Source organism: Accipiter gentilis, chromosome 8 (genome assembly GCF_929443795.1).
Source record: "Accipiter gentilis chromosome 8, bAccGen1.1, whole genome shotgun sequence".
Classification (NCBI taxonomy): domain Eukaryota; kingdom Metazoa; phylum Chordata; class Aves; order Accipitriformes; family Accipitridae; genus Astur; species Astur gentilis.
Window position 1 is genome coordinate 11364688 of NC_064887.1, and position 27801 is coordinate 11392488.

At 40.5% G+C, this 27801-nt stretch overlaps 1 protein-coding gene across 3 annotated transcripts; it reads right to left on the minus strand.

Annotated features, from left to right (window-relative positions):
- Nucleotides 1-88: 88 nt before the first annotated feature.
- AKR1A1 (aldo-keto reductase family 1 member A1) lies at nucleotides 89-24376 on the minus strand. Of its 3 annotated transcripts, none has more exons than XM_049807815.1 (9): nucleotides 23350-24376; nucleotides 19504-19599; nucleotides 13506-13625; nucleotides 11664-11815; nucleotides 8776-8971; nucleotides 7991-8190; nucleotides 6898-6970; nucleotides 5846-5932; nucleotides 89-2146 (listed from the first exon to the last, which is right to left on the minus strand). In XM_049807815.1, the coding sequence occupies exons 1-9, from the start codon at nucleotides 23365-23367 to the stop codon at nucleotides 2081-2083; spliced, it is 1008 nt and encodes a 335-aa protein (XP_049663772.1). In that variant the 5' UTR covers nucleotides 23368-24376; the 3' UTR covers nucleotides 89-2080. The 3 variants fall into 3 exon arrangements, with proteins under 3 accessions (XP_049663772.1, XP_049663774.1, XP_049663775.1); XM_049807817.1 differs by lacking the exon at nucleotides 23350-24376 and adding an exon at nucleotides 23126-23150; XM_049807818.1 differs by lacking the exon at nucleotides 23350-24376 and adding an exon at nucleotides 22922-23070.
- Between the last annotated feature and the right edge of the window lie 3425 nt (nucleotides 24377-27801).

Sequence of the window (27801 nt, forward strand, 5' to 3'; positions counted from 1 at the left end):
TGCCCACTTACTTACTCATCATTAGATAAGTAACTAGAAAAAGTTAATTGGGGCCCTGACATTAGAGGGGGGAAAAAAGTCTCAAGAGTCATATGCTGAGTACAGTGTTTATTTAAGACATGCAAATGTGCAAGTGGAAATACATGCAACAAAAGCCACTTTTCGTGGCAGGATGATTGCTGTTAACAGTCTACGTAGTGCCTTCAAAGTACAATCGCTTCCCTACTGATCTGCAGTAAGAACTGTATTCAAAGTCACCCATGTTTGATTAGAATAATAAAAAAACCAACGGGGATTTCATTTCCGTTAAAAGAAAACATCCAGTCTAGTAAAGAATCCTAACTGAGCTGTAATGGCTTTCTCCACTGAAGTAGATTCAGCAGAAATCAGGAACACTTAACTGAGGAACAGAAGTTCTTTAAATTTTACATAAGGATTACAAAAAGTGATAAACAGGTTTGTTCCAGTTCAGCCGCACGCTGTGAGGCCCAGGGCAGGAAATAGTTGAGGAGGCATTACGCTTGAGATGAACATAGTTTTACTATAGGGCTACTGTAAATGAGGTTCTCAAAACTAAAATAATCTAATTCTTTAATTCTTGAACTATAGGAATACAGAGGATTATTTTTCTAATTCTGTGTTTGTACTGCTACGGGAAAAATAAGTGTTCTTTATTTCACTTACAGTCAGTTAAGCAGCAAATGAGGAGTCGTGCCTATGACTGTCTCTGAATGGCATCAACAGGTCTGAAAGAGTTCCTTTGTTTTAAATCCAAGAGGCCTTTAGAAACTCTGCCTTGCTACCCTGGCTGCACCAAGGCAAATGAACATTAGTCCCATTTTACAGGTAGAGAAAACCAAAATAAAGTGTTAACATTGCTAAGGCCACAGAAGGTATCACCATCAGAGCTCTGGTAGGTACTAACACCACAGTCCCTTTGTACTCAGATGGCTAGACAATTCATTAAGAGACAGAAACAAAATAAAACCATTGTTAGAGCTTGAGTTCCAGTCCTCCCCAACAGTTTATCAGGACTCAGTAAATTAGCCCCCATCAGGGCATAACACAGAGACATATAGCAAATGGCAAAACAGAGGCACAGGAAAGGCAAAGTGACTTTGCCCAGTGTTACCAGCAGGTCAGTGGTAGAACAGGAGATAGGACCAGCTCTCCCAAGCATCAACCCAGGAAGCAGTCAAAAATGCAACATCAAAATGAAAGGGGTCCTTTGACAGGTCTTTGCTCTTACTGTATAGTCAGGAACTAAGGGTGTGACCTTCCAGAACTCAAACTGGACATCTTTGGTAAAGAAACACTGGGCAACTTTATGGGAAAAGCAGGATGTTTTTCTACAAGACTTGCTAAAAAGTTTTTGAGGCTTTTGTGATAGGATGATCAGAGCTATTGTCAGAGCTGAAACCTATTGAAGTGACAAGCAACAGAGAGGATTGCCCTGGAGGCCTGCTCCAGGGTATGCATTTATTCTCCTCAAATCTACAGGCAAATTAAAAGAAAAAGAAAATAGAGAATTCCAAGTCCAACAAGTACTCTAAAGTGGATAAAAAACACTGGGCACAGCTGGTTACTTGGGTTTTAATGAATGGTTTATGGACATAGTGCAACTATAGCACATTTCACTTTATTCCCTGTATAAAAAATATTAACAAACATATCAAGGTTGATGGCTGAGCAGTTGTTTAGTCTTAAAATGTTTTCATGCCTTCACTCCTTTTTTGTTTCCCCTCATGGTAATAACTAAAGCTTTCAAAACTGTTTCACAGGCAGTAAACCCAAAGTATTGCCCTAGCCTGATAATGACATGTTTGGAACTTGATTTAGACTCCCCCACTCTTTATCTAAATCCCAAAGATTTTATGCTTCCAAGAGCAAGCTTGCAGTTGTCATAATAAATCCACAAACTTTACATGGAAGCTACAGTATCTCCAGAAAGGAGGTCAATTAGAAGCAGTACATTGTGAAGGTTTCATTTGGACAGGTTTTTTGACAAATTGTGGCAACAATTATTTTGTGGAAGGGCATGCAGAGAAGCATGTTACTCTAACACCTTATTTTCTAGTAGTTAATAGGGGTCATTGAAGGGGTAATGGGGGTGTCCAGCATCTCTTGCTACTAGCTTTCCATTCACCTGTGAAGTAAACAGACAGACTCAAGTCAGAAGGATAAAAATCCATTCTTACTCTCAGTTTCAAATTCTGCATGGTTTAGATTTAAAAATCTTCATACCCCATACATTTGGGAGCACCTTTTTCAGCTTAAACAAAAGCTGTTCCCTCTCTTCCTGAGTCCTCTTAGCACTTCTTAGAGGGGAAAAAAAATAGTTAAAAAAAAGCAGACATATTTCTGTAGCCTAGAGCAAGAGTCTTTCAAGCTGCTGAGGCTTGAAGAATTAGATTAAGAATAGTTAAAAGCCTTTCGCCTCATAGCTGTTATTGAATAAGTGTTGTAACATGCACGCTTCAAAACACTTTATTGGAGTTGGAGCTTTTGCCCATGTTTCCATGATAGAGAGTTGCTGGGCTGCTAATTTTACAGATGGACAAGATGAAACACATTGAATAACTTCTTCAGGGTCATATACTGAAGCATTAGTGTCACTGAACTTCATAGCACTTTTTGTTTAAGAACATTTCCACAGAAGACCAGCCTCTCCAGCTGTAAAATGGGAATACTGAAACCAGTGTTCGCAGATAATGAAACAGAGGCTCAGGCTGGCCCAAAAGCAGACATGGCCATGCAGAAGTCTTAGTTCCTACATCCCACCTCTAAGCATTCAGATGCACAAGTTGCATTTCTAGTTGCACCAAGTCCATTACAACACCCCCAACTTCCAAGGAGCTGAGGTAAAACCTTGCTCCTCATCTGTAATGTTTGGGGAAATATAGGTGCAGCATTGGCAAAGAGATATGCACCTCCCTGGGTGACAGAATAGCATCATTCAGCTAAAACTTACATTAAGTGACTAATGACTGAATAGAAGTTATACATATAAAAATCAATTATTTCTCTAACATAAATGTGATGTTAGAGATCACTCAATGTTATGGGGGCAGAGGGAATCACAGGGACTTTCAAACCAAGTATCCACTAGCAAGTCCCTCTATTAGCTTTCAGTATAAAACCTGCATTTCAAAGCAACAACTGGAATCTCTAGTAATGAATTGTTTACAGTGACTACTGAAGTGTGAAATTAGTCACTTGGGGGCACTACAGAGCAGAAAACTAAAACATTAAGGTTGAACATTTGACTGATGCTCAGATTAAAATAAAACAAAGCTGAAATGAAGCTGTCAACTGAAGGCAATCCTTAAAACTGTGGACAAAAGTATCACCATATCTTCAGGTCTCCTCATATTCTCTTGAGAGCCAACAACTTCCTCATGTTCCTAGAATTCATATTCCTCATTGCGTCTGTCCCGTCCCATCCCCATCCCCCCCAGTTTCTTGTCCCTGCATATTTTGCTACACAGAACAGCTCTTCAGGTAAGCATTCTTGTTCGCAGCATGCCAAGACAGCAGCTGCCAGAAGCAATGTTTCATATAGCTGATTCCAGTCTACCCCAGGAATTTGAAAGGGGGGGGGGGAAATCAGCAGTGAACACACTGAAGGTCAACGGTAGCCAACTATCAAAACCAGACAGATCATCATGTGTACAACACCATCACTCCTCCTCTCCTGGCTTGCTAGTCATTCAAGTTTTGCTTAAATACATATATTCCTTGTCCAGTTATGTGTTTCCAAAAGTTTGGATTTCAGGCTGGTAGAAGGTAATTTCCAACCTCTATCCAGATAATGAACTGTTAAAGTATAGAGCAACTTAAATTGTCTACATGCAATGTAATGGCCTCTCCTCAGGCTTTAAACATAACACCGTGTAGAGAAGAGTGGCACAAATATAAGAACTTGTTGTTATATATCAATGAAGCAAAGCAAGGAAAAACTGTCTTGTCAGTTATGATAGGAGCTCTGATATCACTGTCATATCACAGTCTGAAATCCAGGTGCTCCAAGTTAGATTTGTAGGGGAGATGGGCATGAAAGGTTAGACAGGAATTTTAATTCACAGTTGATGAAAATTCTTTCCAATAAGCCCAGAAGGGATGGGCAGGAGACAAAAGGTTCCACTAGAGATCTTACATCTACAGAATTGTGTTTTAATTCCCCTCATCTTGCTTCTTCCCGTCTTGTTAGCTGACATTATGGCAATATCTTTGAAGACCAGCTGCATCACATTCACCCTTTTCCTCGTTGGATGGGCTAGCACTTTGAACTGTATTTCATCTCTCCTTTGTGAATCACTGTGATCTGATCAGGTCTCGCCAGTAACAAAAGCACATGAATTATCCACAGCTCATCCAAGCCAGGCTACATTCTAATGTATTTTGCAGATTCATTAACAAAACAACTTTGTTTGCAGCACAAGTAGCAAAACACTTGAAAGAAACATACTGTCAGCAGCAGGTGTGCTTGTCACTACCACATTCACACAGATCAGCAGCTAAGCTTGCAGTTTGGTGTACAGACTCCTGAGCCATAAACACAAAGATAATCTTGGTTGCAGGGATGTGGGGGTTTATATTTACACACACATACTGAAGCAACCATACAGTTAAAAGCACAGCCTTGAAGCACTTCTAAGCCCCAGAATGACAAACAGTGAAAGCTGTAACAACTATCTATCCTTGATAGGAGACAGTCATTCACCACACATTCACAGCTTCTCTTTTCTGACTCAGATGAGTCACAAATATGCTCTCAATTACTCAAAAAACCTCAACAATAAAACCTGGAGAATTCCTATAAACCCTATAAATCCTGATGAATTCCTATAGCCAGTAGCCACTGACTATTGAAGAATAATTTACAGGCAGACAAACTGCTGAAGAGGCAAGGGTATGCTTGACAGCTTCCAAATTTGCAGAGAGACCTAGTGTAACTATGCATTGTACTGTATAATAGAGAAGGGATAGATCACTTCAGACTCATTATAGCACAGTTGCCACATGTTGATCAGTGACACACCAGGGAATGGCAACAGCTCTCTTGTATAGTCAGAAGCAGGCCAATAAGAAATGAGGAACATCTTAAAGACAGGAGACAACAAGGAATTGACTTTTTTTTTTCAGTGAGGGGAAAGGGACAAGGTTAGGTCCTTTAATATAAGAAAAGAACAGACCGGCATCTGATAGCACATGAGGTAAGGTTTCATGTGACAGAGTAAACTACTGATGCTAAGATGCTGCAGCTAATGGATTTGGGAAGAAAAATACAACAGCCTAAGCCAAACTCCTTACACTGGAGGAAGGTCATTACAACAGATTCTGAAAGGGGGGGCATCCACTGGAGGGGAGTGGACAAATTCCTTCATGCGACTTCCACAATGGATGTGAGGAACTAAGAGCACCCTAAGTTTCCACTGATCTTGGAGGCTTGTGATATAAACTAGACAGGGACAGTCAGAACAAGGAGTACTTCTGGAGGAATTCCATGAACATTAGCCTGCTTGTACTTGAGAAGAACGAATCGGCAGGAGTTTCATGAGATTTGAAGTAAGATGGGACTCCGGCTTAAAGGCCCATGAACAGTTCAGTAATGAGAACTACAGAGAGCCATCAGTGGTGAAAACAGATCAGAAAAGTTTTCAAAAAGCTACCTTTTTTGTACCCAGCTTTTGAAAAATTCTTTCATCTTAAGATACCCTAAAAAGTTGTAGTGTTCTTATGAGTAAGTAGTTCTGATGGGGCAGTAAAAGAAAGAAAACTGCAAAAGCCCCAAGTTGTGGCTACATGCACATAATGAAAAGTATTAGAAATATGGGAAATTTACCGTAATCATTGGCACAATGTAACGCCAGTTTTTATTCAGGCTTCCAATGTGGCTCATCTCCTCTTCTGTGAGGCTGAAATCAAACACCTGAGAACACAAGCAAGAGGCTTTATTCAGTGACCATAGGTTATCATTAGTTTGTCTTCCATTTATAAATATGAAGTTGCAATTAAACTCATTTTATAACAAACATCAAAACAAAGGCTTGAAGTCTGAGGTGTTCACACACTTGCTAACTCTAAGCCTACACTGATACTGCATCGCACTCTTCCACAAAGATAAAAAGCAGTGGGACTGTTCCTCTAAGTAAGTGCTGCCTATTCAATCAATAGTCTGTTACCCATGTAGATCTAAACCTTGAGTAACTGCAGAGTTTACTGGAATCTCTTGAGATTTCTAGCAGCACACTACATGGCAGGATTTGCTTTAATGGGAGTAACAGTTAAAGAAACAACTCCTAACTTAAAAAACTTAAAAATGTAACCAGCCAATCTGTATGATTAAGGGCTGAAAAAAGATCACAGGAGGTGATCTGGAGACCTCCCTCAAGATTATTTGAAGTCAGAGTTTTCAAATAATTTCTAAAGTGAACTGTCTCTACTTCAGAGCAGCAGTGAACCACACTTACCCCTTCTGCATCATTAGAAAGGCAGTTCGCTGCAGAAATAGTCACGAGCCCTCACTTGCAGGGTAAAGCAACTATTATTCATAAATAAGAACCACTGAACATCATTAGAAGACTCCTTTGTTCAATAAATACATGTCTCAAATTTCAGCAAAGATTTTTCATTTAGACTTCCACAAAGTACATTCTTTACCTTTTGGTAACAAGACTGTGCATGTGCACATATGCACACACTCACACGCTTAGCTGCTTAAAACATATCAAGTTTGTTTTCCAAAAATCTTTACCCTCCCTTCTAAGCATGTGCATACACTGATGAACAAGTTATGAACCAAGTGCTTCAGCTTGCTGCTCTGCAAGTAGTAGGACAGTATATTACTCACATGAAAGGGCATTGCTGAAACTCCTTTCTTCCGTTTAACCTTACCTGGAGATTCTGCTGAATGCGAGCGGGAGTGACACTCTTGGGAATGGCAACCACTTTACGCTGCCCTTGCCATCTGTTAAGAAGAGGAGAGAGATCTGTGTGTGCAGCCCAAGAACCATATTTATTTGGGTTGAGTAATAATCTGTGGCAGCAGAGATGCCACTTATGCTTCTATGTGAAATAAAAATATCCAGAAGAGGGCTGACATAGCAATGTATTGTATTAGGACCTAGTATGTCCAAGCTCAAGCAGAACAGTAGCCACTGGACTAATGAACGAGAGGAAGATGTTCATACCTTTGAACAAGCAATTTTCAGGTGCTTTAAGCTAAAAACCCAGCAAATAATCAGAAAAAAAATGTACTTAAGCATTTTACACAAGCTCCAACACGACAACTACTGAGAAACTAGAAGAAAACCCAGATCCCTCAAGTGCCTGTCTAGTGGTTTGAGCACAAAATATTGAAAATAGTCAGCTGACAGGGTAACTTGCTGCTGCCCAAGACTGTACTAGTTATATTGACAGATACAGAGCCAGACACAAAAAAAAGGACAGAAATCCAATTTTACTTTACAAGGTGCTGATCATATTCTGGATATCACTCAATCATCTTGTTTCCCAGTATCCAGCAGCTGGCTTTTACTATATAAAAACAAAACAGCAAATGGTTCTTCAGTGCTAAGGAAGGTCCCTTCCTCAGCCCCCTCTTCCTGGGAGCCCACCTGAATGCAGTAGCAAGAGCTGAAGGGTTCAAGCAACTGACCATGTGCAAATTCAGCAGATGGGACTCAAATGTGGTGCACTGCTCTCTTAACTGTCCTACTGCTATTCCACAGCAGAAAAGGTAGCAAACTGTCCCAGGCATGGATCCAGGCCCTCAAAGAACCCCTCTGATCCAGTCCATCCACTTGCCCTAAAGCAGGATCTACTCTACCAACTCTGTAAAACAAGCACCACATGGGGTTTGCTCTGATTTTAACTCTTCACCAATGGGGAAGAACACATACTTTAAGTAGATTCCTTCTAACTTACAGGCTTTGCTTTATTTAAGGCCAGGTCCCAAATATCACCCTCTCTCACAATTGTTCTGTACCTGAGGATGATCTGTGCAGGTGACTTGCTGTATTTTTCTGCCAGTTTTTTGATCCCAGGTTCTTCTAGAAGCACAGGCTCATCTGGGTGTTTCCACATGCGATCTGGAGAACCAAGAGGACTGTAGGCAGTAACAACCAGTCCTCGTTTCTGGCAGTGAGCTATCAGCTCGTTCTGAGCTAGGTAAGGATGGCATTCTACCTATTAAAATGACCCACAATGAGTGGCTAGAGAACAGATATCAACACAAAACTCTAGACAAACAGGAAGTCAAAAGCAGAGCAGAACCAAACACATCACAGGTCATTCCAGATTCTGGAAAACCTTATGAGGATAAAGGTTAAGAATAAAAAAGTGTCTGGTAGACTAAGTTTAGAGGAAAAGGAGACTAGATCACCTAAGTTTAGAGTGCTAGATTTTCCCCATGTACCAAACAGACCATCCAACAAACAAAGAAGCTCTCTATAGAAGGGGTTCAAGTTACTCCCTCAGTCTTTTTTTCTTATAGAGTAAAATGATCCTCACAGAGAAGACAAACTCTTCCACTGACCTGTTCAACTAAGCAAGTATAAAGGGCCACACAACATGGATATAGGCCTCTTCTGCAACAAATTAATTTGCCTGGAAGGACTGCCCCTGTGTGCCTGCTCCTGCAGAGCCAGCTATATCCCTCCCTGTGCATCAGAAACTGCACCCCTTGTGCTAAACACATAGCATTGGTTTGCAAATTCTTCACTCCTATGGACAGATGGGAAAGGTATTCTTCCTCTCCTTCATTCATCTTACCTGGAGCACAGCTGGTTTGACAGTAGCCACACTTAGTACATCATCAATTTGACGACTGTTGAAGTTTGACAGCCCAATGGCTTTCACAAGACCTTTTTCTACCAGCTTCTCCATAGCCTTCCAGGTATCCTTATAATCAGTGTAATCATAACGCATCGTGTTATCAGGATTCTTTGGGAAGAGATTGTCCCCTCGTCTATAGCATCAAAGGTAAAGTGTAAGTACATATACCACATAATTTATATTATATTAGTTCTTCACTAAAAGCAGCTTTCCTCAAAGTATTCTCAAAAGCTTATACATAGTTTGAAGAGAAGAGTACAAACTGAGCTAATTTGTCTGTTGAATTTCATTATGCTGACTTAACCTATAAGAACTTACTTCACATACAGTCTTTCCTATGTAAACTTCTTGTACAGTACTTTGAACTACTTACCTGTACGGTATTGACTACACAGAACTGATAAGCCAATGTATACACAGCAGCAGCTCTTTGCACACTTTGATCCTAGCAAACCAGCTGATTTAGAGAGCAGCAACTCAGAAGGCAGCTTTAGTTTTTCTATTTGTTTTTGAGGGAGGACTAATATTCTTCATAGTCTTGAGCTGCTACCAAAGGGATCTTGGTTTAAGGGCTATCTAGGAGATACTGCATTCAAAGTATGCTGGCTCTCCCACTCCCTTTGGATTCTGTAGCAGTGTTAGCACTCGATACAAGACCTCTGTAAGAATCTGCACTTAACATGTACATGTTGATTGCACGTTGGGTGTGTTTCCAGTTAGTCATACCAACACATTTAAAAAATAAAATAAAAATTAAAACCCAAACAAACGTAACACATGCAGTGCGACACCACGACACTGCCAAAGGGCTATGACTGGTCTCTGAGCAGTCCGTGCTTGAAGGGGTGCCAGCAATCCCACTGGGAGAGCGCTGCTTCATAACCACTGCAGGACTCTGCTAGCTCAGATCTCGGAGACAGACTTACATGGCCCTAGCTAAGCAGTGAACAGTGTGAGAAATGGCAGCAGCTGGGGACAAGGGGAGATAGTTCTTTTTCATGTCATTGATAGATCTAGAACCAAAAAAACTCAGAAAACCCTATGAGTTCCCAACTTAGAAAAGCAGCCTCATATGTCAAGAGTAATACATTGAGAGATTAATTTTCAATACCTAGAGGCACTGTGATTTTCATCCAGTGTATTTTAATTTCTGTGTAACATTCTTTTGCTTAGCTTCCCAATACAATAGGCATTATAGATAACCACACATTAAAACAGTTGAAATAGAGCCAATAGAAACCTGTAGAGTGAACAGTTTCAAATGAGAAACTGCTTTATTAGAATGTCAGTTTTGTCAACAGTTTCCACAACATCAAATACATTTAAATATTAGTAACATCTAAATATACATCATTATCTGTGTTACTACCAAAGCAATGTTTAATTATTTTTTTTTCCAATCAACGGGAAAAGAAACCTGTTTCACAACAGGGGGAATTTTTAACAGTTCTTCCTTCAAACCAGCTCTAGTTGAAAACACTTCCTCATTCTGTTATGCTGAGAAGTGTATTTATACTTTGAGCATCTTTCCTCTTATCATTAGTATTGTATGCTTTGTAAAATTCAGTTCATATGACTAGAAAGGGAAAAAAACATTCTCAAATTTGCAGAACAGACAGAAGCCATTTAAACTGACAGGGTTTCCCCTGCTGAGTAAAGTCTCCATGCAAACATGTGGTAAGGAGATTTATCCCTCCCCCCTGCCCCTTACTTTTTACTTATTGGGGCAGGGTGGGTTGGTGGGACTGCAACCACATCTGCAAGAAAATAAAGCAAGGAACTCTGCTCCTGATGGGGTTGTAGGATAAGTGCATTCAACACTTAACTGGAAAACTTTCTCATCTCCTATTTCCTCAAATTGTAGAATTACTGCAACTAGAGTGTCAAAAGTAGTCTTTTTCGTTTCCTGCTCATACAGATACCACTATGATACTGCATGTGCTTGGCCACTCCATTACAGTTAGTAACTATTAGTGAAAAGTATTGTCTTCTTTATAAAGCACTTAATTCTCATTTTACAGATAAATAAAACTAAGGCACAAAGCAGTTTCGGTATTTCCTCAAGATTACCATGTAGGTCAATAGCAGAACCAAGAACAGCTGCCACATTTACCCAATGCATAGATGATAGACACTAGACTATTTTAAACTTCTAATATATTTTAAACTCAAAGATTTTACCTCCTAGCAAGGCAAATTTTCAGCTAGCGTAAGATGGCAAACTTCAGCATAGAAACCTGTCCCATAAAGCTTTATTACTTTTTCCCAGTTAGACTACTTTCAGTTACCTAACTTTGGCACCCATGCCAAACTGTCAGAAGTTTAGTCATCTTAATTTCATTACCTAGTTGTTCCCACTATTAAAAATTTTAAGTAATTGCTTAAAGATTTTAAATGAATACTTAATACTCATTTTTCCAGCCTCATCATTGCTAAATAATGAGAACAATGATCCCTTTTCTATTTACAATACTTCTACACAAACCCAGAATTTCTGTCTCCTCTACTGTATGTTTACAGACATGCTACAAATCTAAAAGTAAACAAATTCCCACCCAACTGAAAATCAAAGAAAAATGACAGTTGAAAAATTGTTCCTGTGAATGATGGACCAAATATGAGTAAGCGTACAGGTTGTGGGTAGAAAAGAGTGTCTGTATGACGGTCTGTAGGACTACACTATTAGCCACACTGAAAAACATCTTGCAGGCAGTATACACAGGAAGAAATTCACAGCTCAGAAAGAAGGTCCTCAAGTTATAACACCAGCAACTTATGCAGAACTGGGGTTTCTGCATTCTGTGCCCTTTCCACATAGAACTTACTCAAATGCATGAGGCCAGTGCATGAGGTACAGGTCCAGGTAATCCAGTTTCAAATCTCCAAGTGTTTTCCTTAGCGCTGGCTCTACATCTTCTGGGTGGTGCTTGGTATTCCAGAGCTTTGATGTTACAAACAGGTCCTCCCTTTTAATAATCTTTAAGAAAGGGAGGAGAGCATGATTTACTGGAACAAGTTCAGAAAGAGAATTGCAGCAATTCCCCAACTAGCTTTAAAACAAAGAGAACAATTTAAGTTTTGGTTTTGTTTTTTTTTTTTAAAAAAAGGTAACACATGCAACGTACAGATTAAGCCTTTCAAAAATATACTGGATGGAATGAGAGAAATACACACATTGGCAAGTCCTAAAATATACCAAATACTTAGCAATTTATTAGAAGATCTGAAAAACAAAACAATCCTCTCCACACACACACTCTTCTCCAAACTTTCCCATTCAAGGGTTAAAGCCACTACTAAGTGTGATGTGGCCAAAAGAAAGATAACAAAATTTACATATGAATAAACTGAGTAATTTCTATTTAACAATTCACATATTCTAGGCACAACCAGCTAACTTACTCTACTCACATGTTATAAACCAAGAATGCTTCTCATGGAAAAAGTGTGGGAAAATAAACAGAATAAGTTTCCCCAAACCTCTGCACTTGATTTTCCAGGTTCTGGAAGGAATGCACTGAGTGCCCTGTATCCTGTGTTGGAAGGGTAAGACCCAGAAATTACACAAATAGAGAACTGGTTAACTAGGAAGTATAAAATGCAAAGGGGAGATCATATTTGGCAAACTGAAGCACAGAACACCATCAGAGGTCACTTCTCACTGTCTTATGTGTAACCAAATACCACTTAAGTCTACACTTTGTAGAAGCTGGAACAATTAATTCCTTATTTTCTCTCCTCCAACCATTCAGCTATTTCTGTGTTTCACATATGGCTGTTGTGTTCAAAGAGAAAGATGTTTTAGAAATTCTAGTTTTAAGTTAGCTAGCTAGTATGAACTGAGTAAGAGTCCTATGCTTCCCTATATTAGTTACCATATCTGGTAGGAAGGAATCCCTGGAGCAAGCAGAAAACAGCCTCTCTCAAGCTAATCACATAACAAAGGGATTGCCCTAAAGCCAAGGCAAGAGCAGTAGGAAAGCAGGAACATAAGAACCTTCTTTTCATGGGCTCTGAGGCTGTACAGGAAATCGTTCTGGCCCTTCAAGCCAACAAGAGCCAAGGGATGAATTTAATATTCCGTCATCCACAGGAATGCCTGTCATATTACATTATATTTAGGCCATGGACTCTCAGGTGCAGGTCCTAGAATCACAGTTACCAAACCTTCAAAAGCAACCACTGTTTAAAAAGAAAAAAGTACGTATTTACTCACTCTTATTTTATCTATAACCAAAAAACCCAGTCACTGAATTTGCTGTGGCTACCTACCATTGCATGCTATTCTAGACTGGCAAACTAGAGTAAGTTTTTGTATACATCATGGCAAATATTTTACATTGTAACTACTGATTCTGGGAACCTCCAATTTTTGAACACCCAAATTGGGATACTTTGCAAGGGAGAAAGGGACATACAGGGAAATTTAAAAGGCATTTTCTGTAGCTTCCCTGCAAATATTCCTGGCAATCTTTTCTCCTCCTGACAGCCAGGATGGTTATTAGAGGACAGAAAGCCCTCTTTCATGCCTGCTCCTGATTAATAACAAACAGCTGGGATAGTCTAGGAGGAAAAGCCACAAATGTTAACTTTACAGTCTACTTTCAGGTCACAGTTGTAAATTTAGATACAACACACAGTCAGCATGGTTGTTCTTGTCTTTTTACCTTGTTGGGCCCAAGGCATTCCTGGAAGGCCTCACCAATCTCCACTTCATTGCTGTAAGCTGCTGCACAATCGATGTGTCGATAACCCACACTTAGGGCATATTTCACCGCTTCTTTCACCTATGATCAGAAACAGATTATCGAACACAATCAGTGAGAAGGGTCACATGATTGGAAGAAGAAAAAACCCCACACATTAGGGCCTTAGTGAGGAATACCCCCAAAACACAGATCTATATAAGGTCACAAGACTCAGAGTAGGATACAGTCCTCTGTGGCACAGTCTTTAGGAGTGAAGAGCTAACTGCTAGCAGACACTCCAAGAGTAACAAGAAAACAGACCATGCATGCAAGAACTCACAAAATAGAATAGGGATTCATTCTTAACTATAGTTGTCACACTTTTCTTAAATATAAAATGAGCTTTAAGAAGCAGTTTTCAAATACATCATGGCTTAGGAATACAAACTTTCTGGAGCTAACAGACCAATCGATCAATGTCAGTTAAGAGCCTGGTTTCCAATTCCAGAATTGCCAGAGTTTGGGTTTGGTTCAACTGCTAACACTTAATTTCTATGATAATGCTATTCTATGGCACATTTTCCCTTCATGTCTCATTCTCTCTGATTGCACAACAATGGAAGTCACTACACTGCTGAATATTAACCCATGGCCTGCAGGGGTTTTCCTGATGATGCTCACAACTTTGCATTTTGCTTTCCCCATTGCTGACAATGAAGGAGTTGCCAACAGCAACAGGTCCCTTGCGAGAACCAAGAATTACTACAGATTTCAGAGTCATCGTTATTTCCCATTAGACTGACAAGCACTAAGTAAAATCTATTTCATTTAACTTCCAGTGGACAGTAAGCACACATTCTCTTTTACGTCTATCCAAAGCACTACAGTAAGAGTACATCTTATCTTTCTACACACTGCTCTTCACTGACTTGTCTCTTAAGATTGTGAAAGATTGTAAATTACTCTGTGTATAAGGCTTGATGCAATAGGGCCTTAATGTATTTATAGGGATTATGTCTCTCTTCAAGAGATTAAAAAAATTCATCCACAAAGGCTAGAGAGATTAATTTCTTTCAACTTAATCAAAGTACCAGCATTTTCAATTTTAAAGCTGATAAAGTTATTAACACCAATTAAAGACATGTGCAGTCCTGCTTTCAGATGCTACAGAAACAGAAGGGAGAATCAAATCTGAAAAATACATCTCTTCTACTGATGGATTTAATTTGTTTTTCTTGTCAAGAACTGCAGTAGACAGAGGATATTCTGACTGCATTCTTTGGCATTTTGAGAGGAAAACTGGAATGCAGACCAGTTTGCCTTAGCCAGAATGACAAAGCACTTCTATTACAGGAGTGAAGCAAGCTCTTCCTTTCTCTAGCAGGATATTTACAGTCTTTGTTTCACTTTGACAAAGACATTCCTCAGAAGGTCACTACAAAGTCAAGGTCGTGGTAATTCTGAAATCAGTTCAGACATACTAAAGACTTTTAAGACTCCATATTCACCCTCCAAAAAGGTGAGAGTTGTAGAGCTGAAGCAAAAAGGAAAGGAAAAACAGTAGCGTTCTTTGTCTGTACTAATGCCCCATTTCCTCTATCAGGATAATTATTTTTTTTTAAATCTAAACAGGCACAAAATTTGCCATAAAATTAAAGTAGGCACCACTTGCAGAGAACTAGGGATAAGAGAACTCCAAACATGTCTCTGCAAAGCAATAAACAGGAGGCTGTATTTCTGTATCAGCATGTTTTGATAAGTTTCTAGCACTGAAAACCTGGGATTGGTCATTTAAATAAGGTTTGGATTTGGACAAAATCTGTATTTCAGTAAACTACTCTCAGCCTGCTAAGGCATTCCAATGTGAACTGAGAGTTCCTGTTCCACGCAAAAGGCAAACAATCAAGAGAAAATGTGCAAAGAAAAAAAAAAAGCATTTCTGGAGGGGAAAAAAAACACTAACTAATAACAGATAGATGTAAGTTTAAGAAGAGTACTTTGTTTCAACACAAAGTTTTGTATTTTTGAGCTTATGTTCAGACAGGTACATGCATTTCCTGGGGGGCAGATTAAAAAAAAAGAGACAACAGAAGCAGTTGGAGATTCACATGCCTCTGGATATTTGGTATTGTGAAGTAACAGCCGCCAAAGGATCATTCCAACCTCTCACATATTCTTTAGTTTAGCCTGTCAATACTGCTATGGAAGAAGCAATTAGTGAGTTCATTTTGCATTAGGCAAGTTGAGCCACACAGCTTAAGTGTGACTCACCAACCTAGCATCATATAACTACCAGAAAGTAGGTCTGAAAGGAGTCTATCCTCATACCCCACAGCAGGACTAACTAAGTCTAAACAACTCTTACACACAATTGTCAAAACCCTTCTTGTAAGTGACAGGCAGTCTATTCCAATGATCAGCCATCTTTAGGTTCAAAGCCTTTTAGATGTCTAACCAAGATGGCCCTGATACCCCATCCTAGTCCTCAGACATGAAATCCATAGCTCCCCCTTTGTGAGGGTTTTTGCGCATTTGGAAAGCACCAGCATGCCTCCTCTCAAACCTCTCTTGACCATGTAACTGTAGACACTTCCATCTTTCATCAAAACTCACCTTTCCCAAACCCTGTATCACTGTTGCTGCTGTCCCATCATGCTTTTCTTGAAGTGGTTTGCCCCAAAACAGACAGTATTGCAACTGCAGCTTTACTCTCCTTCATTGAATAGTGAAGTCCTAGGAACTACACCCCCATTTATACATCCTAGCTAGGTACTTGGCCTTCCCATCCACCCTCTTTTGTTTTTGAAAATGGAGGAACACAACATTGCTAACAATCAGTGGCAGAAACAGAATCTCTAAGACCCAGTTCATTGTAATATCCATTACTAGATTTTCAGTTCTTCAGTTTGCATGTCACAAGGTGAAAAACTAACAAGCCAACTTTATACTTCCAAGCAACACAGAGTTCAAGTGACTAGAGAGCCTCTTCTCCAGAGGCCCAAGCCATTATGATGAAGCTTTCACTCTAAAAGTTCCAGTCAATAATACTTGGAAAGAAAAGGCTCTGACAGTCTCCCCTGCTTCCTGCAAAGTTGTCATGTTTTAGCAGTCCAAGTACATTTACTGACAGGAAATAAGAAAAAACCAGATCAGTCCACATGATATTCAGATGCAATACAACTAGAACGAAAGTATTGCTACATCACAGTTTGTACATACTGTACTAAAATTTGCTAAAAAGGAATTCAGACCACCACATAAGTAATGCCAACTTAAAGAATTGATGTTCCCTAAAATAAAGAGTTTGGCCTCCTATCCTTCAGATGTTGAATTCAAGTCCCTCCCTTAATATAATCCAGCAGTAATGAATTCTTGTGCATGTAACCAGGATTCTCTACATTGTCTAACAAACTTTTCCAAGAACTAAACAGTCCTCTCCATAGCTGCAATCTTGTCACAAGACATCCAGTCTGACTGGTTTTCTGAGGTACACATTTCCTCTTCAACTTTCCTGAAGTTTCACACAGAAACAGGACTTCCCTAAGCCCCGGTCTCTCTTCCCCACAGAACCAGCCTCTGCCACAGCAGGTTAGACTGTTCATCAGATGGGGATCAATCCTCCAGGTTGAAAGCATGACCCACTCGAAAGAAGAGAACAAAGCATTAAAGGATTACAGATAATCAAGGTCCAATATTAAAAGAACCTTGCTACTGATATTTTGATGCTCCTGTCTGAATGGACTTCTCTTTGAACTCATTCATGATGCCAGTTCATAAGCTTCTGTACTGTGTTCCTTTCCATTCAGTAGCCCTTCATTATGTTCCTATGGTAACATGTAAAACAAATTTCTAGCATTTGATCTTGTAAGACAGAAAACATCCTATTATTTTATTTGAGATTCACTAATTTCCTCCCCTTATTCTTACTGTCTAGGAAAATAGGGCTGCAATGACACCTTTGTACTGGACTGCTAAGATCTGGCTACAAGGTCAAGGTTTAGGATCAGGAACAGTAACAGCAATAATAAAGGAATTACTCAAGAGAGTAAGGTCAAGACTGAATAGCAGCTTGGCAAGGAAAATAATTACAATCTGCAAAATATTTACGTGAAATAATTTAAAAGCCATCCACTTCCACTCTTGCTTCTAATGTATGCCTTGCATAAAAGAACTTTTGATAAATAGCCTCTACTTGGGAAACAGCTAGATTAAATATAATCTATTATAATTCTCCTGCTTCTCCAGGTTTTTGGCACTTAGTCTTTAATTCATAATTACAATAATTCTCCCTGAACTACATCATGTGCTTTTAAGGGTAAATCATTTGCACGCTCTGCCAAATTGCTGCTATGCTTCTGAATTTTGAAGAGTGACAAACAGGAATTTATTTATTCTATAGGAAGAGCAGCAACTTCTGCGACTGGCCATTTTCACCGCACCTTCTCGATTTTTCCTTCAATATATTCTAGGAATAAGCCTTTGAAGATAGTAGATATTCTAAAGAAGTGACTCCCAATGATTTGCATGGGACCCCAGAGAAGATGGCTGGATCCCATGTGGGGTTCAGCTGCTAGAAGTACTGCTTACTAGGGCAAAATCCATCTGAATTAGGTTTAAATTATAAGAGAACCAGTAAGGATCCTGCTTGTGCATAAGACCACACTTTCCTCAGAACAGTTAGTGCACAAAACAAACACCACATTCATATTTTGTTTGTTTAGTTTCAGGCATTTGTTTCAGACAATGCACATTTAACTGCTCTGGGTGCACAGAAATTCATCCATTAAGTTCCTGCATGTTAATAAACTTAATTCAGCTGTCAGATAACATTTTAAGTGACAGAGCTGAACATTCACACTTGTCCTCATTTAAGAGGTTGACTGAGCTCTCACTCCAAGTCAGCTTCCACATTAGGACAGCTTCTATTCCCAACAATCCACTGTCCTGACAGTTGTTTGGACAGGAAGACTGACAATAAAATGGCCCTGAATAGATTTAATTTGTATAGCTTGTTTCCCACCTTTTCCTCTAGCTGGCATGAAAAAAATAGCACGTCTTGAGAAGGGTTTTAACTTTCCTTCTCAGTCACGAGCACAATGTCATCCCACATACTCCAAAAGCTATCATAAAGCTAAAGCAAGAGCAGCAGTAAGATATACAATGTTTACTGCACAGACATACAACAGTACACATAATCCAAAAGGCATTATAAACAACAATACCAGCTATGAATTCCACCAAGCATGGACATTGCCTTTCACAGCAAGTAGGTGCAATCTCTTCCCCCAAGAATTTATCTTTTAGCTAAATGAAACAGAAAGGAAAAAACACACAAGGGGGAGAAGTATTACAATAGGAGGCACAGTCCATAGCATGCAAACATTCCCACAGACAGTTTATAGTAACACACAGAATTGTTGCCAAGTGTGGTGTTTGCCAATTCATTGCATTTAGAAGCAGAATGAATGTCTAATGACACAGTAGTCATCTTAGTCTAAAAGCAGGGTGACCCAAGCACGTTGTTTTTTCTGCTAAACATAGGCAGACCGCTGGAACAGGATTGCTACAAGAACAACAGAGTTCTTGCCTCCTAAGATAATGTTTTCAGCTGAGTCACCAGCCCAAGCCAGAGGGATGTCTGGTCAAACAGGCAGCCCAAGGATTTACCAGTGGAAGAGTCAAGCACCATATTATAGCTACAGCATTTTACCTGTCTCACCCCACTCATTGGATTCATCTCCTACAGCACCACTGCCTGAGGCCGAGGTTAACAAGTCTTAAGGAATCTTCTGCTGCTGCTTTTGTGCCTTAAGGCTTTAGTCATGCAAATACATACATACATTCTACTGACTGCAGAGTACCTGAGACTAAAACCATCGAACCAAAAGATCGAGGCCTCAGATCTAGGATCTTCAAAAAAGGTGCACAAAACACGAAATACTAGTCCAGAGCACATTTTGTAGTGTTCTCTGCTTACTTGGCCACGTTCACTTTTCCAAGTTCCCAGTCCTATGAGAGGCATCTTCTGCCCAGTGTGGAGCGCAACAACATCACATGCTGCAGACATTTTTGCCTAAAGAAGAACAAGAACAAACTGAGTTTGAGCAATTCAGTAAATTGCAACAATTTACCTTTCCTATACAAAAATAAATAAATAAATAAATAAAATCATAGAGGTCCTCATTACACTAGAATAAAGATGAAGTAGGTTCTTTACAGTTTTTACTGGTATAAAGGAGATGAATAGCTATGCAGGAGAGATTAGAAAGTGAGCCCTTTTTTTCCTCTCCCTTCTTACTCTCTTTTCTCCTTTACAATGCACAGGTTTAAGATTTCTCAGAGCTGAGAAGTACAAGAAGAAACATCCTGCAATAACATACAACTGTCCTCCTTAGTATACAGTAATTCCACAGGTCTTCCACACCAAGTCTTTCTCTTTCACCAACTCACTACCAGCTGGCTCAGGAACAAAGCTCTAATTACCACTGCAGTTGGGAATAAACACATTTTGTAAGAAACAGCTGGTGCAGGTTAAGGTTTGAAGACCTGATACCGGTAGGGTTTTGATTAAGAGTGAATGGTAAAGGCATTTATGAAGGCATAGCCCAGAAAAACAAGAAAATAATGCTTGGAAGAACATCACTGTTGGAGGATCAGTCTCATCTTTTTATGCCAGATATGTGCTTTTGTCACCCTTGAATACCAATTTTCACTAACTCAGAGCTGAACTACAGCTCATCATCAAGTCTGTCTAGCATTGTGAAGAAAACCAGAAACATTCTGGCTTCCTTTGAAACAAGAAAAATCGTTTATGAACTGTTATATACCTGCAACAGGCAGATGCTACCAAGTGAGATGACTACTTTTAAAAAAAAAAAAAAAAAAAAACCACACTAAAAAACCCTCTCTGATGTGAAGTCAGGGCTAGCAGCGAGAACAAAATGGAGGGAGGCACTTTCAAAGGTGGACACTAGGAAATAACACCCTCAGTACACATATCATGTAGAAGTGGTGCATATATAAGTTTTTTTAATCATTCTGACATAGAACTAGAAATAGGCAAACTAGAAATGTGCAAAGTGAGCTAAAATGCAGTAGGTCCTTATATATTTATGTGTTTTGAATCCTAAAATAACTTTGTCTTCCTGCTCTTTTCCATCTCCTTGCTTATTCAGAAAAGGACACTATCTTGTAAAGAGCTGAAAGATTTCTTGTTCCCATACTGCCACAATCTACATCTGGACTCTGAAGGAAATTCAAGACTAAGAGCTCAACTCTTGCATAAGATGCATTTCAAGTACAAACAGAATGCAATAGCTAGCATTGCTATTATTGAAAAGTGTCACACAACTGATTTAGCACAAATTCACAAAGGAGTAGTGTTCTTCTGTTACTAAAAGGAGAATGAAAAAAGATTATGCAAAGTCAGTTGTCATGTTGAGCCTGGGCTGCTTCTCTCATGCTTAGTACTGCGATATCCAAGCATTTTCCCTGTGAAATTCAACAGAACAAAGGCCCAGCAGGATCTTCCATTACCTGTTGCTGGCTTTATACCTGTGCAACAGCAATCTGCTCACAGTCACACAGCTTTTTATCAAAAAGGAAGGTTTTACAGTGTCTCCCAACATCCTCACAGTCTACATTTCTGGTCAAACTGTTAAAAAGAAACCACATTCAGGATGAGCTCCAAAGCTGGCTAGCTGATTTCAGCACAAGCTGAGGAAGTTACTTCCCAATTTCAGTTGTGTCCAACCTCATTAATGTTATTTGTTTAAAAAAACTCAAACAAAACCAAGAGTGGAAGAATGCAATGTTGGTTGAATGGCTGACTACATAGGAGGAGGAATAGATGTTTTCAAAGCAGAACATTCACACAGCATACTATCCCAAAATAGCTCTGCCTTCTCCCTATTGTTATCATTTTCCTCAGACAATTAAGTCCCAGCTGATAGATGTATTCACACAGAAACTTTATATTTTCAATTTCTTGCTTCAAGCCATATTTTTGTAGATTTACAGCAGACACCAAACGGCACACTTGTTTTAGAGACGTATTAGAGTAGTTGGAGCGATCCTGACCTAAAGGCCATTGTACACCAAGGAGCTGGTGATCCACGTAACAGTTAACCTGAGTGGATCCAGGCTTGTTTTGTGCTGTGCTTCTCATACAGCCGTGGCCTTCAGGCCTGTGCTGTGGGACACACAGCCCATGGCTGCAGGATAAGCTCAGCAGCTAGTTGTAACAGGGGAGCCTGCAGGCAGCTCCCACTTGGTACCTGCAATTACACCCCTATGTGTCCTTGCCTTTATCTAAAAAGCAGACCGTTCTCATGCAAGTATCCTTTCTGTTTGACAGTAGAAGTGATGAATAGAGTTGTTTGCTTGTAAAAGAATACCTAACAGCTCAAGTGACTGAAATGGGGTAACCCCTTCTATGGACAGGGCCTGCACAACATGCTGTGCATGAATCAGAGGAGGTCTGTTCAACACTGCGCAACCCTGGGTTCCCAGAACCTGAATCGATGCAAGATTATCAACACTATCCTCTTTCTTTATAGGGTTAGCTCTAACAAACAGCATTTGAGATGATACTTTACAGAGTCTGAGTGCCTGCCTTATCAGGATTGTAACAGACCAGCACCTCCTGGTGCAAAACAGCAGTTAAACATAAACTAATGTTCTGAAGTTGCACTGAGATGTATTAAGTCCAGGTGTTAGCACTGAAGGCAATCATCAGTGAACCAAACTGTGGGTGTACATCTATTTTTTTGGAGGGTAGGGTGTCAGTGAAGGAAGAAAGATGACAAAAACAGTATTCTTTTCTACTCTGAATTTGCATAGCAATTTTATAGTCAACTACATGCAAGTAGGTGCTTTTTACCTGAATTTAGTTGCCTAAATAAAGGTATCTTCTTACACTATGCAATACAACTAAAGACTTAAGGTTTTTTTGATTCAAATTGGTCTGTAACACAAATATGACAGAACCATATACTTTACACAACCGTGTTACACAATCATCTTGAATGCAACACTTCAGCCCAGAAGACAAGGTACACATTTAATCAATAACTAGCATCAGCACATTTTCCAAGAACCATCTTGCTTCATGTAACACTGTTGCATATTCACATGGCAGACAGAACTAGAGTCTCTGGCAGAATGGAAACATGCCAGAATTGGACATACTGGAAGAAAACACACTAATTAATATTTTCCACTCAGATTCTTCCCCTAACAAGGGGATGTAAGAGAACTACAGTGTCTGCTAGCCATCATTATGTGGTTCATTAAAAGGCTGGAAACCTCTTTTTAGAAGAGCAAAGACAAAAATAAACATAGAAGCAAACTAATTCTGGACAAGTAAGATGTAGTTTTGGCTTAACAATACTCACCTATTGCCACATTCACATAAAAGAGTTAAAGCTCAGAGTAATTCAACAGCAATATAAGTAGTCTGGCTAGGAGGATGAATTAATAACCAGGGAAGTGCAAGCTACACCTATGCATCAACCCACAGCCACAACTCGTTTTTAACCGAAAGTAAGGAGTCTTCCATCAGTAAAACACACGTAAAGATGTATTCAATTAACACGCACAGACATGCGAAGAGTATACACTGAGAGTCCTGAAGTCCCTGCAACCGAATCGCTTTGCCCCACAACCGGGGGCTCTCCCTCCGTACTCGGGCGGCACCAGACGTACCCCGGCAGGGCAGCGCGCCCACCTCCCCCTTATCGGGGCGGCCCAGGGAGGGTCCGCCCCGCGGCGGGAGGCGATAAGGACACCCAGCCGGCCCGGCGCAGCCCCCCGCCGCACTCACCCGCAGGCCACCGAGCATCAGCCGCCCCCCTCACGGCGCCGCCGCCCGCTTATAGCGCCAGCGCCGCCGCTGCCGCCTGGGCCGACGCTTCCGCTTCCGGCTGGAACCGCCGGCGGGTGCGGGAAGGCGCTCTGCCCTGCCCTGGTGTTGGCCGCGGTTCGCAGCCCTCCCTCCGCGCTGGACCCGCGTTGGCCGCCGCGGCGGCGGCTCTGCTGCGCGAAGCGTGCGTGACCCAGCTGGAACAGCGCGGGGTAGTCTCTTCCGAGAAAAATAATAAACATCAAAAATCCAGCAGTGGGCGTTTCTGCAGGAGCCGGGCTCTTTGTGGCCCTTCACCGTGGCCGGGCCTCTGCAGGTTTTCCCTCCCGGCACGTTGTTTGAATTTCGGGGGCGTAGGCTGTCCCGTCGGCCCGGCTGCCGTAGTGCCGTGGGGGGGCTGCAGGGCTGCTGCGCCCTCCGCGCCGACCTGCTGCCGGGTTTGCGCCGGTTTAGCTTCCTTTTCTCGGTTCTGTTCCCATCAGGAAATGCAGACGGCCCAGACTCGCCCATTACAGCCGAGCGCTTAAGTGATAACTCTGATGGGCCGCAGCACAAAGAGGGAAACTACAAAATGCACACCGAACAGATAATGACTACACGAAGTGTGTGCATTTACATAAAAGTCTCCTTGCCTGCTATTTGTCTTGGGCTCTTGAAGCTCTTTTTACTGGTAGGAAAATAGAATTTCCCCGGTTTTACTTGCAACCCTAAGTAATAGGAACCCAGGGAAAGTCCACAGCCCGTCACACTCGCTTTGCTTCAGCTTTTGTGCTAAAAGGTGCATAAAGAGAAAGAAACGGTACTTCCTGAGAGGACTAAGGCTCCTTTTGTTGTAGGTGCACAAGAATGCATTTCCTTATTTGTGCAAGAAGATTGAAAGTGAGATTAAAGCAGCCTGATTTTAGCTGAGTGCTACTTGTGGGTGGGTACAGTCTTGCTGTTGTAGTCCAAGATAGAACCTTCAACAGGAGCAGACTTTGGCCTGTAACTGAGAGAAGACTGTACACCTAATCTTAAACACAACTAAAAAAAAAACCCAAACAAAAAACAGTTTGACTTTTACTCCGGGTTTCCATTTTTGTAAGTAATTTATAAACCTTCAGAATTTGAAAATAGTAGGATTAGATCAGAAATAAGGCAAAATATATATCCAACAGGGCTATGAAGAGGCTGATATTTATTTCCAGAAAGGTAATTCTGCTGCAAATTCTGTCTTTGCTGTTCTGACTTGAACTGCTCAGGAGGCTTAAAGGCACAAAGGTTAATTAATCTCTTGGGCATTCACATGACCAGACTTTTCTCTTGCGCAGCCTTTTTCAACAAAATACAGGAAAAGTGGAAAGAGAGTGCAAGGACAAGAGAAGACAATCAAAAATAACAGGAAATAGAAAATTGAGAAGAGGAAAGAATAAAGGGGGAGGAATCACTGCTGGGTTTGATCTATTTTTCTGGAGACCATGCCAATCACAAATCCATTTGAAAATGCAGTCTTAATGCAATAGAAGATGCTTGAATTATATTAATATCACACATGAAAACTTTAAGAAACCTCAGCCTCCAATAATGTAATAGGGAGTAAAAGAGAAAAGGTAAAGAAGACTAAAACATTTTGTCATCAAAAGGCAGTGATAATCCACACACAGTAATGAAGTTCGTTAAGTTAAAAAATACATATATGTAGAGAAGAAAGAGGTAATGCAAGACATTTTGACCTAGAAATACAGTCTTCACTTGAGCAAAACAAGGAAAGCAAATATGTGCATTGTATATTTAATGATATGTAATTGTTTTCATTCAAACTATTGTGCACCAGCTACTTGTGCATAAATGCCCCACGGCTTGGGAACATGTCAGATGTTGACTTTTCAGTTGACTTTTTGCATATATTATATTAAAATGTCCCCACATGGCCAGCATTTTACTCTTATTGTGCCCCTGATGGTACCATGTGTATACAGTAAGTTCAGTATGTTCAGGATTCATTGGGCTTTCTGCATGTGCAGAGATCAGCTCTACAGAACACGTGCGATGATGGATCATCTCTGCTGCAGAACAGATGTGTATGCACTCAAGGTGCACACCCAGCATTGCCCAAGCCCAGTTCACACTACTGTTCCAACCGAGTTCATCTTACTCTAGAAGTCCTGAATTCTCTTCTGACAAAATGTGTAGAAACCCAAATGTGCAGTAGTGTTCTGAAATAGGGCCCATTTCTTTGCCTTTGTTCTTACACGCAGTGGGGGTTTTGTTTTTCACATCAGGGACCCATTCCCAGCCAAGATATATGGGAGATACTGTGATCAAAATGATAGATACAAAATCTGGCATGGCTACCAATTTGGAAATCTTTGGGTAGTTTCAGTGCTCTGGCACTGCAGGGCCAGCCAGCTCCTCTTTCTTAATACATAAACTACTTACTGTGGCCATATCTGTATGGATGGGTGCAAAGAGGCCTACACTAGGGCTCCTGATGCTCCATGCTAGTCAGGTACAAGCTGATCCCGTCTGGCAGCTATTTTAGCTGAACACTACACCATGGTTAATCCCTTGTGCAAAGAACAGAGTGTGGAGAAGCAAGGTATGGAGAGAACCCTGTCCTTCCAGCACCTGCTTCGGTAGACATGCCCTTTCTTTCTTGGAGAACTTAATTTTTGTAAATCTTTGTAGCATCTTACATCTAAAGATTGAAAAAGGCTAAAAAAAACCATCTGCTCGCTAAACAAGGAGCAGCCCTGACAATTTATCACTCCAAAACTTCCAGAAACTGGTGTTTGGAAAGACTAGCTCAGAAAAAAATCAGAAATAATGAGGCTGTGGACATATGAATGGAAACGCAATGCTTAAGGCACAAACCTGGAACAAGCTGCATGCAAAATGGGTATATTATGCACCTGAAAGTGTGAGAAATGAGCATAACAAGCATTAAAGGAGTCTGAAACCATGAGAAAGTTGTTACTGCTTTGTCCATTGGTAAACATGCCAGAGTTGCAGTAAAACTATATTGTTCTAGAGGTTTTAATTAGGGCTGCCTCACCTTTCAGGGGTTAATCTTTTCACAGGTTTATGGCCTGAGTTGATAGGTAGGTATGTACATGTCTCAATTTATAGCCCTCAATTGTCATCACAACACTGATGTTAAGAAAGTTAACAAACGTCTTTCTGTAAAAGATTAAGCATGCTATAACAATAGAAACAGCAGTAGATAAATTGTTTGCATTAAGGTGAGTGTGGATTTCTTCCTGAGCAAATATATACATGTTACTTTACTTTTATTATTTGAGGAGTAATTTCTTCTGGGACTGAAACTAGTCATCTCTTGGGTGAATCACCACATGGGTATGGTCACCCAGCAACACTACACAGTCATGTAGATTATAAACATTAAAAGTTTGTTAATCCTTTGTGGTTTTCTCCTCATTAAAATTTATAATCAAGTTTTAACAGGTATAAGAAATGCAACTGAAACTGCAAAACAGACAGTAAAAATCACTTGGTAAACATGTTTATCACTTTTGACTAAAGCAAGCAGTTTTGTCATTGATATGTCCTTAATGGCCTTTAGTGTTCATTATCTAATAAAGCTTTTATGTTTAAATTCAGGGTTTGGTCCTCAAAAAGTACCACACTGCTTCAATTCAATCTCGGATCCAAACACAATGCTTATAAGGATTCACTGAGGCTAAACAACCTTCAGAGCAGCTTTACTCTGGGAATGGTGCAAAACTCCCTGACGTGAGTAACTCTGTCTTCCAAGAGTTTCCATCCTACCCCCAAAGCTCAGAGGTTAGACTTACGAAGTTATTTTTCAGCTCTTTTTGCTGACTTGTATGACTTAGATCAGCCTTCCCATTGATGGAGAAGAATCAATTAAAGGCTTGGGAATTAGTATCAGGTTGAAGAGCCAGTTGGTAAAGCAGAGCGAGAGGATGAAGATTTGACCCCACGCCTATGTAATACTGTGCATACATATTGCTTTGTTAATAGAAGGTCTGATTTTATTGAAGTCAATGGCCGACTCCCATTCACCTAGCTCACTCTCCCTCAAAATCCCGTGTATCCTCTGCCTCTTTGATGACTTCTAATAATTATAGCTTGGTTATATTAAGGCATTAAAAAGTAATTTCTTCTAGCAGTAAGCCATCTGAATCATCCTCCCCGTTAATTGTTTGCAACCATTACGCTGGGTATTTCCATGGCACCTCCAGGACACTACCCAGAGAATTAGCTCCGTTTATTCAAATTCTTTTGCTTCTTCCAGCAGCCCGGGGCAGTGTCCCCGGTTAGATAAGCCACCGAAAGCCCACTATCGACCAAGCCGCCGGGGATCGGCGCAAATCTGCCAAGTCATGCTGCCCTTGCGAGCGAGCGGCCGCCCCGCCCGCGGCGGCAGGGCGGGGAGGAGAGGAGGAGGGG

Excerpts from the sequence above, each read along its gene's own strand:
- AKR1A1 (XM_049807815.1), bottom strand. Across the intron at positions 13,626-19,503 it reads GGAAAAGTGAACGTGGCCAA|GTGAAAGAAGCGGTGAAATA; the intron begins GTAAGCAGAGAA and ends TTCTGATCATAG. Across the intron at positions 8,972-11,663 it reads CACTGGCCTCATGCATTTGA|ACGAGGGGACAATCTCTTCC; the intron begins GTAAGTTCTATG and ends TTGATGCTATAG.